Source organism: Nylanderia fulva, unplaced genomic scaffold (assembly GCF_048542155.1).
Source record: "Nylanderia fulva isolate GAGA-0341 unplaced genomic scaffold, ASM4854215v1 Scaffold7, whole genome shotgun sequence".
NCBI classification, from domain to species: Eukaryota; Metazoa; Arthropoda; class Insecta; order Hymenoptera; family Formicidae; genus Nylanderia; species Nylanderia fulva.
Genome location: NW_028190807.1, coordinates 1471051 through 1482523, shown reverse-complemented (window position 1 = coordinate 1482523; position 11473 = coordinate 1471051). Strand labels below are relative to the sequence as shown.

The window sequence follows — 11473 nt, the reverse complement described above, 5'->3', positions numbered from 1 at the left end:
TAATAAAATCTTGAAATAAAGTATACGATTACAAATAATTAAATAAAAACTGACAATGACAGTAAATTGTACAGCTAAATTCTTCATAAATTCTACATAAGTGATTCTTACAACGAGTATATGATTTTTATTATAGCTCGCAATAACAAGCTAAACAGATAAAGTTGTATATCAGGAAAAACAACATGGGATTTCGAAAATTCTATGACACAAGACGCGAAGAGTGTCCGAGTTCTCGGGGAAAAATCGAGTTTTTTGGCGCCAGCTGCGATGCTAATTGTTAGTCATTAATTTGTCTCGAAGTGGAACGACAAAAAAGATTCGATATAAGAATGTCCAGTGAAAGCTGCATACGACGCGCAGAAATTACCCAAGTTTCCGTTCTGCGTTTACTCGATTTCCTGGGGTAATTATTTTCACCGTCGAGTTTCGATTATTTATTTAAAAGCTATCAATGAGAAACATACCTGTCCGATTGTGAGAAGCCTTTAACAAATATTTCTGTTTTTTTAGAATAAAATTGGGGCACTTATCCATTAAAATCAATTTTTCTTCCATTTTTCCATTTGCTTCAATTTTTCCATTTGCTTTCATAAAATATTTTTTTTTGTAACTTAAAGATCTCCATTCTCATTAATAGTTTAATTATATATTGATCGAAATATTTGCCATAAAGGAATAAATTGTTTTGTACTTCAAGTTTGGTTTGACAAGTCCAATGCCAATAAGGATCTGACAAGTGTGAAATGAAAATGAATTTTTCTTTGAAGCAGTATCGCGATATAATATTCATCGCGGCATTCCGTATGCAAGACAGATATTCGCCTCTCTTCCCGTGCAAACGCGTCCCCACTTCTTCATCTTTTCAGACGCTTGCGAACGTCATCGAACTGGTAGTCAGTCAGTCAGTCAGTCAGTCAGTCAGCTCATCAATCAGTCGCTTAGTAAGTTAGTTATTCGATCGATCGAACTTTGTATAATTCAGTGCGTGATAAACAAGATATAATTGATATTTCATAATATAGTGTGTGTATATAATCATTATTTAAACATCTTTGAATTAGTTGAGCATAGCGACGAATTTAGCAAAATTTATGAAAATAATAACTGTATGAAAAAAGAAGAATCGTAAAAGTATGTTATTAAACTGCCTTTGACAATCAATTATATAAATTGCCGAGATTATGAATAAAACGTTTGTCTACTCCCGCTAATATCGTAGATTTTATACTCTCAAAGAAAGCAAAGCTAATTATTATTAAAATTGCAGTACTAATGATCAAATAGAATTTGCGATAAACGAGAAATATTATAAAGTAGCAATAAACTCATTGAGAATATTAAAATAAAAGTATATTGTATAAACTTATAAAATAATTATAAAAAATTTAATTTAAATTTAATTTACAAGACGTTGGCTCGTTATTATTTTCTCTCTCTTTCTTTTTTCAAAATGTAATTATTCGATCAATTTTACTTTGATTTTTTTCAAATTTTGGAAGATTTTGATTTTTGTAGGAAAACAATTTCCTGTATCTTTGAATAAAATAATATTGATTACTCGATATCTTTTCGCTGTATTGTGTATATGATGTACGTGACTGAAGTTATCGAGCGTGTCTGTCATCTACTTTTCAAACGGATAAAATTTGTCGAGTAATTATGACGCGAGTCAGTATAAAAAAAAGAGTTTGCAACTCATTCGTATTTTGCGTTGCTTCAATTTGATTTCTCAATAATTTCTCGAGCGCCTGCATAAATCCACTAATTTCTTGCTTTCTCCCTCGTCAAGATTATTACTTTTAATTTATTTAAAACAGTACTTTCACGTAAAGAGAATGAATTATAATTTATTTATATAAATATTTCAGAAAATTTCTCTTTATAAAAGTTACTTTATAAAGTTAACAGTTTGGAGAAATTTTCAGTCATAATTTCTTACAAAATTTTTAATTTTTAATGATAAGTAGCCTTCTCTCTCGATTATTGTGTCAATAAAATGCATGTATTCGTAACTGGGTTTTCCCAGTGAGTCATAAAATTAACACATTTACAATTTAAGAATAATTAATCAGGTTAAGATGTCTATTTACGTTGTACTTAATTAATTGTATTCAATTAATCTCTGATTTTTATTTCGATATCTTAATATATATAATAATTCAATAATGACGCGCAACAATGACTTTATAATATCTGCAGCATTTCAAGAGCGATAATATCAACGTTAATATTCAGTACAACGTGCATTTAGTACTGAGCTCAAATTTTCAAAGAGAGTCTTAATACGTTTAATATAAATTGCCATTATCATAATAATTAACCACAAACGCAATTTACGATAAGTTCTTCGCCAATATATTCTCGCTATTCAAATGATTAGAGCGATATTAATCCTTGACTTATTAATAATAAATTGGTAATAATATTAATAATAATATACACACAACAATATATCGATTTTCTATACGTACGTATACATAGGTATATTAATGTTGAATTTATGATAATTAAGGTAAAGAATCTTAAGAGTTCTAAGAATTCTTGCGTAGATATAAGTGCGCAAAAATTCACGAAACAAACACTATATAGTAAAAAAATTAGAATAATTGCGCACTTCAAGTGTATAGTCTCACTCAAAAGAAAAATTAACACAAAAAATTTGTTTGATAAAGTTATATAAAATATTACAAATTTTGTACTTTTGTGCTCTGCTGTCTCTTGAAATACCTTTTTGTACCTCGTTTATCCTCTGTTGCATCTTTATAGCACTCATACAACACTCACTCGCGCGCGCACTAATCAAGAGAATGCGAAAATCGCGCGGCATTTATGCATATACTATAAACACTACGCATATTTGCAGAGTGTCGTAAGAGAACGCGAAAAAAGTCACGGTATAACAAGTTCCTTACAATTCACTCGACAAATTGCAAATTAATAGCTAATCGAACTACGCGATAATTGCGGAATGACGAATTAATCAATTATTTAATCATCACCAGTTATAATAATCAAACAGAATGACGTGTTTGATATCGCCCAGCACTTGTTCTAGCAATTATCAATTTCGAGAGATGATACGAAGACATGCACCGGCTTTCTTCCTCCTCGAGTGTCGCCGCGCGAATGACAAGTATGACAACTAGATTACCACGTGTAAACATTAGCGCGCTATCAGTCGCCAGTTTGTCATCGCAGATATCTGTTTTCATTCATTTTTTATTTGTGCGCCGAAATATTTAATTTGTTACGAAGCAATGCATTTCGGAGATACTGTATATGCTTGCAATATTATCTTTGACGTGTCAGAGATGTTTTCTGTATAATATGCAGAACACTTGTTTCTGATCAAATTATTGCACTAATTAATGCAATCAAAAATAGATAAAAATATTTGTTAAAAATGCGTAGCTAAATTCGTTGCGATTGTTACAAAACGCGAGCTATATATTGAGGTAAAAGTAGAAATCATTAATGTGTAATCTTGGACAAATGATTTCGTAACAGATTTTTATAAATAAATTTTACAATCTCTGTGCAAGATAGAAAATGCAGTATCCAAGTAATTGTTTGTTCAACAAAATTTCATTCTTCTGCGATTACGCGCTCTTTATTTTAGCAGACGTGCTTGCAAATTGATGTGTCTTGTTCAAATATATACTTTGATTTTCATTCTCTCTTTAGATCTGTCGGCACGTCTGATATGAGCTTGAATTTTTTCTATCCATTTTTAAAGTCTACTTCACTCAACGATCCTTCGCAGAAATGGTCTTTATGAAATAGAGGTTTTCGAAATTTCCAATAATCTTGAAAAATGCATACATGATGCGCACAACCGGAAAACTATTGCGTAAAAGAATATATCCAGTGAATCAAAATGTAATATCTAAATTTTTTACTTGCGGGTCGCGATCTACAAACGCGATTAACATATATCATTTTTATGTATTTCGACAAAATCTTCTTATGGAATTTATTTTTGAGACCACAAACATTTAAAAAAATGCAAAAAAAATAGATACTTTTTTGTCCTAGACTAGAACAACTCTGTAATATGTATCAACTGCATATCATTAACTCGGCGTTTGCGTAAAATAAAGTGCGCGATTAACGTCGAAAGTAAATGTTATGTAAAATATCGCATAATTGTCATATTTTAGTGATGGTGCGCGCGTCATCATAATCAACCGTGTTTTCATAGTGTTGTGTGTTGTGTATAATGAAGATGAGGCAAAGAACAAATATGAGAGAAGAGGAGACATTGGGAGATGACGAAACAACCATAAGATGAGCAGTTTACTATATTTTTTAAATAGAGGCTTACGTGAAGCAATTTTTTGGAAAATTGTGTATAATACTTATATTAAATATTTATTTAAAGACACGAATATGTATATATAAAAAGATTTAATTACATTAAAAATTAAATTAAATATTTTATAAAAATGTTACTAAAAATGTAATGGAATAGCGAATTATGAACGTAATTCATATTTTAATACAAATAATACGGCGCGGTACGGATTAAAAAAGAATGAGATAATAATAATCAAACAAAATAGCTGAACAAATGATGAAAGTGGGGTAGAATAAGGAAAAGAGCTGCTTTGTTCTGTCACAGGTATAAACAGCGATAGTAGAAGAAGTCAACCATTGACGTGATACATGATGTAAGGAAGAAACGGAAAGACTACGATTGTCGTCTGCGAGAACTCTCGAGATCTCTCTCAGTTTCCCGTGAGTTTTCTTCAGGATCGCAACTATTTAAAGCGCGTTCGAGTTTGGGAAATCAATAGGAAAAGAATCGCGGTGAGTTCAAATCTCGATATTATTTGAAATTGAACGACATGCCTTTTACATCAATTTTCTGCCTTCTTTTTTGAATAAACGTAGAAAGATGATCGAAAAAATTATTTATCGAATTAATAAACGAAAAGCTACATAAAATAAATTTTACTTATTTTTTCTTTCATCCAATTATTGCTTTTTACCTATTATTTCACTTTCTCTCTCAATGATAACATCTGCGAAATTACTTGACATTGGAATAAATTTGTATTTCCTGTGCAGGTCATGTATTTTTATTACAGACATTAGGATAAATTGTTTTTTTATTGATTGTACAGAAGTACAAGCAAACGAGAGAGCTTTTGCGAAGGAAGGTGACGATTCTTTCGCACGACATGCAGATTCGCGCTGACTTCCAGTCGAAAGATAGACGATAACACACGTGAAGTTTTTGAATTCACGTGACCGCGTTGCATCGCGTCGCGTTCACACTTCCGGGACGACAGCATCGCGAAGACAGAATGAAGCTCGACCTCTTCGTCACGTGCGTCACGGTGAGTTTTTCTCGTCAATGCTACCTGATATCGTGATTCGCAATTATACCTGTATTGCGTATTGCATTACGTCACGCTCGAATGTTTGAACATGCGTTGTACATACGGGAAAATACGTGCAAGAAAGAGAGAGAGAGAGAAAAGGAAAACTGCAATAAAACGAGTGCTTGAAAGATTTTTCCAATTATCTATCATTATTAATCTGCTAATTTTAAACAACGGAAATTGCGTACTAAAAATTCGAGATATTTAAAAACAACGATTATAATTCGATGATCTCTCGAATTATCATTCTTTTGTCGACATAATTGATTTCCGCGAGGACAAAAGTCCTAATGGAACATATACCCAGCAAATCACTGATATACAAATTTCCGTCATTTGACAATTTTTCCTTAGCGAAAAAGGGAGGTCATCATTTTTTATATATTCCCAATTTTTGCCATCATGTATCTTTGTAACTAAGCCTTAAATTAAAATTCTATTAAAGTAAACTCTACTTGAAATTAACTGAAGAATGTGATTTTGTTTCCATACAAGACTTAGTTTGCGAAAATCTTTTATTTTCAATCGCTTACAACTTGACAATAATTATTGATGCCTCGACATTTTCGCTGAGAAAAAATCGTCTCCAAAATGATCCTAGGAATCTACTGTATAAATCAGTGCATGATTCCCTGAGTACGAAACACCCTGTATATTATTTATTTTTATATAATATTATTGCGACATTACATATTCACTTCTCGGAGCATTTGCAAGGTATGCACGCGCTCTTTACTTCGGGCATCTGTTTCAAAAATGTTCCACGAGAGAAGTTCCCACGCAAGTATGTAGGAATACACGAATTCACAATAAGGCCGATATTTACCGAAGCTATTGGCGTTTGTCATACAGAAATTACACGGTCGACGAACTGGGAATTTCTCGGAAAGCTGGAGAACGCTTTGGCGACAAGGAAGCGGGATCAAACGCGGCTCCAAACTTATACTCTTTCCTTATTCTCATATATGTATATCGATTTCTCATATTCGTGAATTAGATATGTATTTCGCGGCGTTCTCATCGCGGAAATATATATTTAAGTGACAAATAAAAAAGAGAGAGGAAGAAATTTGCTTGTGTCAATATAGAATAATAATTTGAGAGACGACATATTTTTCCTAGAGTAAAGTAAATAATATTTGCCAGCATGAATAAAAAATTACTTACACATATTTCGTTATTGATTTTCGTTGAATCTTGTATATTTTAATAAATCGTCTTTCGAATAAATAAATAAATAAATCCTTCCTATTTTACAACAAAAAATTAATTAAATTATTGATAAGTGGAAAAAAACGCGCGTCTTTATCAGAGATTAAATGTTTTCGAAACAGAAAATAAAATAAATCCATTTTGCGGTTAAATCACGCGGATGTAGTTATAGCTGTGCGAGAATTTAATCCTTAACGAAGGTGGATCGTAAGCGAAGATCCAGCTGGAATGAATCGCGTTTAAGTCCGTCACGTAGCTCGTACGTGCTCTGCGAATTTATCGTAGCTCACGATTTCGTCATATCATCGGTGTAAGAGAAGAGAAACAAGATTTGAGATAAAGAAATTTTCCGTTTATATGCATCCGCGTGTTGTGTGTGATTTTTTGCTAAGCAAAAAACCGAGACGACCGCAATCGATGCTTAATATTCTATTTCTGGAGAAATTTATATGTAAAAATATTTATATAATTATCAAATCAACAAATATACAGCTAGAGACTTTTAACGAATTAATTAATTTAAAATAATGAAGTAAAAATTGACGATAATAAATCAGCGCGGAAAGTCAAGCGCAATAAATTATTAATTATACAATGTTTAAACGCAATACATATAATTAAAAATTATATACGACATACACGCTGACTTGTTACTGTCAATTTTTACTTCATTATTTTAGGTTGATTTATATAATTATATAATTTATATTTCATTATATTTAAAAATCGATATTCATATTTATTTTATCTTATCGTCATGAATTAATTTTATTGCATTACACGAATTAAAATTCGTCATTAAATTCAAATAGGAAATGGACTAATTAGAGCGTATAAATGAGATACAACAACGTTGTTTTAAAATCTTTATTAAATTTGAACGTTTTGTATATTGTTTCGCTGAAATTATGACTTTTTCTTTTTTATTTCGTCTTTGATCACTTTAAGGACTTACTAAAGACGGAAAATATGAATCAGGACGCAAGGTTTTTATTAATCAATCTGCTGAAAAATGTCAAAGAAAGGACCGAAACGTTCAAATAAAATAAAAAATTTGAAAACATGTTTGTTGTAGCTCTTATTAGTCTCAATTTCTTACTGAATTTTGTATTTATATATTGATCTATCATTAAAATTTTGATGGTTTATCCGAAAAAATGCGTAGAGTTGAAGAATTTTCTTCGTCGCTCGTTTCTCGACATGTGAAAGTTATCGACTTTACTTTACGTAAACCTTGATCGCACAGATTACTGTATGCACGCAGATTATGTTATAAGACTGTAGACTATATGCAAAATTTAAGACTCTACACGACATTGCTCTACATTGTTCATCGGTGCACGTGCACCGTAAAATCATCATTACAATGACATTATTGGCGAACGTGCTTTCACCATTCGACGAAAGGTATTAAATGTCTGTTAATGTGTTATTTATTGACAGATTCTGCCGGTAATATTGATTATCTCGACGTGCAGGATAAACGCCTTCACAATTGACAGCAAGAAAGTAATCAACAACTCGTACGATTATGCCGAAGTCACAAAGCTTTCGTTATTGTTTTTTGAGGCGCAGCGTTCTGGAAAATTGCCGAAAGACAACAGAATCCCATGGCGAGGCGATTCTGCATTGAATGACTGTGGTTCGAACCACGAAGACCTAAGCGGAGGATATTACGATGGTGAGAAAATTATTCGATAATATGATTAAAATTGTTAAATTTGTGACATCAAAATGTATCCTTCCTTCTTTTTCGCGAAACTAATCACTCTTGTTCTCTTGATCCAGCTGCTGATTTTGTAAAGTTCAGCTTTACAATGGCTTTCACGACGACAATTTTGTCCTGGGGAGTGATCAGTTGGCCGGAGGCTTATGTCGCCGCCAATCAATCGGACGAAATCCTCAAAACCATCAAATGGGCTACCGATTACTTCATCAAATGTCACGTAAGCAAGAACGTACTGTATGGACAAGTGGGCGATTTTACGTCCGATCAAATGTATTGGGGGAGACCCGAGGAGATGAACATGTGCAGACCAGCCTACAAAATTGATGCAGAGCATCCTGGTACGTCAATCAATTATGGTATTTAGGAAATGAACGGATAAATATAAACGAGCACAATTATATTTTATTAATTTATTATACGCACTTATTTGTTTCATTTTTTGCTTCATTCTCAACCCTTCAAGTTCAAGACTTAGATTTCGGATTTAGAAATGCTGCCGCCATATTGGATTTCTAGCAATTTCGAACGGGATTTTTTAATATTTACAACTTATTTGGGATTGTGATTAATTAAACGGGCGCGATAAAAAAATTTAAATGGCAGATTGATGCGTTTTAAGAATAATCTAAAGTGAACGTGTCAAATAAGGTTAATCGATCTCGTAGGTTCTGATCTCGCCGGCGAAACGGCAGCTGCTCTGGCAGCTTCGAGCATTGTTTTCAAGAACGTCGATCTCGAATACAGCATCAGGTGTCTCAAGCATGCGATAGAACTTTACGAATTTGCCGATACTTATCGCGGATTTTATCTTGACGCGATATCCAACGCAAAAGACTTTTTCAAGAGCGAGGATTACGGTGATGAGCTGGCTTGGGCTGCTCTTTGGCTCTCATGGGCGTCCAGAGACCCCAAGTATCTCGAATATGCCTTCCATCACTACCAGAATTTCAACCTCGACAAGAGACCGAATGAATTCTTCTACAACAATAAGGTCGCCGGAGTTCAGGTAAAACGACTTTAATTTGAAATTATTTATTTATTTATTTATGTCATTTTTATTCAATTTATCTTGATAATATAAATGCTAATTTATCCTCATTTTAAAAGATTTCAATTCTTTGACAAATCTAGCCTTTTTAAAAATTGAGATCTTTTCTGAAAAAATTGTGCGTAATAATTTTCTGAATGAAATGATAAGCTTGTCTCTTTTATTGTCTTTTAGTTCTTCGACTAATATAGATTTTTTAAAATTTCTTGTAGGTGTTGTTGGCGCAATTGGGAGAACAAAGCGAGCATCAGAAAGCCGCTCGTGCCTTTTGCGATTTCTCGGTGCAAAAACAGAAACGCACGCCCAAGGGTCTTTTATTTATCAACAAGACCGGCACTCTTAGTCACGCTGCTAATGTAGCCTTCTTATGCTTGGAAGCAGCTGATTCTAAAATTGGCGATTTGCAATTATATCGCCAATTTGCCAAAGAACAGATTGATTACATACTGGGTTCAACCGGTAAAAATTTGAATAGAAATATTGATTAGAAATATTTTATCGGATTAGAAAGAGCCAGATAGAGATATAGTTTGTCAGCTTCAAGGAAAAATTAGTTGTGCATAGAGAACAAATTTTCTTTGATACAATACCAAGTAATTAAAATAAATTTCAATTTAATATTTTATATTTCAATTTAAAGTAACAACTGTTTTCACCGTTGAGCTATTTACAATTAAAATTATTTTACTCGAAAAGAAATTAAACAATTAAATTTCTACTTCAACGCGCATACTTTATAAATTACAATGTCTCTTTTTTTGTTGTAAACGTTGAATCGATTATTTTTGTTGGTTTTTTTACATCTGTATAATTTTTTGTACCATTTCAGGAAAAAGTTACGTGGTCGGATACGGTGAGAATTCACCGAAACAGCCGCTTCACGCTGCGTCTTCTTGCCCGGATAGACCAGCGCCTTGCGGATGGGCGGATTTTGACAAGAACGAGTCGAATCCGCAGATTCTCTACGGTGCATTAGTTTCTGGACCGAACGAAAATGACAAGTTCCACGATCAGAGAGAGGAGGACCTTTACACGGAGGTTTTGATCAACTATAACGCCGGTTTCACTAGTGCGCTCGTCGGACTGTTACAGCTGCAATTGAAAGACGAATTGTAATCATAATTTTATGTCATTTTAAAATAATGATAACGTTACAGTTTAAATAACAACGCTTTTCAAGACGTTGGAATAAAAACATGTTTGAGATTAGAGGAGTCATCGATCTATTATGACTGCTATATTTGAAGACTCATCGAAGGAAAATTAATTTGATAAAGCTGTAATTTATTGTGTTTAAAACAATTAAACGAGCGTTTTTGCTGTGTGTAAAATTCTTTTGTGAAATAGAATATTCGTCAATGTAAAAATATGTATGTAATTTAATTTTACTTGTAATATTAATTTTATATTGTTTTAAAACGAGGATAATGTTACATCACAATGCTTTCCAAGGAGTTGCATTAAAAATATGCCCACAATTAAATGAAAGGAATCATCGATCGTAGTTCACTACGATGGCTGTAACGACCTATAAGCAAAAATATAGAAAAAAACAGAGGCTAAACAGTTTTCGGAAAAAATGAACATATATCTATACATAAATAATAGACGAAATATAATATTGCTTTAGAAAAGACATGCATCGTTTGTTCTTTTTTTTAAATATTCTTAACTTCTCTTTGTATATGTGTGTTTCTTATTCTAATGATCTAATGTATTATACATTCTTTTGAAAATGTTTGAAAGATTAACTTAATTAAGTCTATCATTATATGTATCCCTCGTTATTTTAGAAATTTTAATTTTTTTATACCAATACAATTTATGCCAAAACATGGTATATGTGTTTCTTGTTATATAATTAGAGATTGTACAGTTTTTTGACTTTTTAATAAATCAAATTGTATTAAAAACAAATATGTATTAAAAATATGTTAAAATATATTTATTAATATGTATATCTTGCGTCATAAAAATATATGATACAACAACTTGGTAAAATAAATGTAAAAACTTTCTAAAAATGCCACAGAGTTTTCGGATATGCGAAACTTATTTTACACGTATCTTCTTTCAACTTATTTTTTCGTTTCA

General features: G+C 32.2%; 1 protein-coding gene across 5 annotated transcripts; it reads left to right on the top strand.

Moving 5' to 3' along the window:
• The first annotated feature begins 862 nt into the window (after positions 1–862).
• On the top strand, positions 863–11015 carry LOC114934592 (uncharacterized). 5 transcript variants are annotated; one of them, XM_029307255.2, is made up of 8 exons: positions 863–944; positions 4625–4740; positions 5130–5345; positions 8046–8283; positions 8391–8669; positions 8997–9337; positions 9592–9838; positions 10209–11015. In XM_029307255.2, exons 3-8 carry the CDS (start codon positions 5313–5315, stop codon positions 10493–10495), a joined length of 1425 nt encoding a protein of 474 aa, XP_029163088.1. In that variant the 5' UTR covers positions 863–944; positions 4625–4740; positions 5130–5312; the 3' UTR covers positions 10496–11015. The 5 variants fall into 5 exon arrangements, with proteins under 5 accessions (XP_029163088.1, XP_029163089.1, XP_029163090.1 ...); XM_029307256.2 differs by having other exon boundaries at positions 900–1026; XM_029307257.2 differs by lacking the exon at positions 863–944 and adding an exon at positions 1033–1134.
• The last annotated feature ends 458 nt before the right edge of the window (positions 11016–11473 follow it).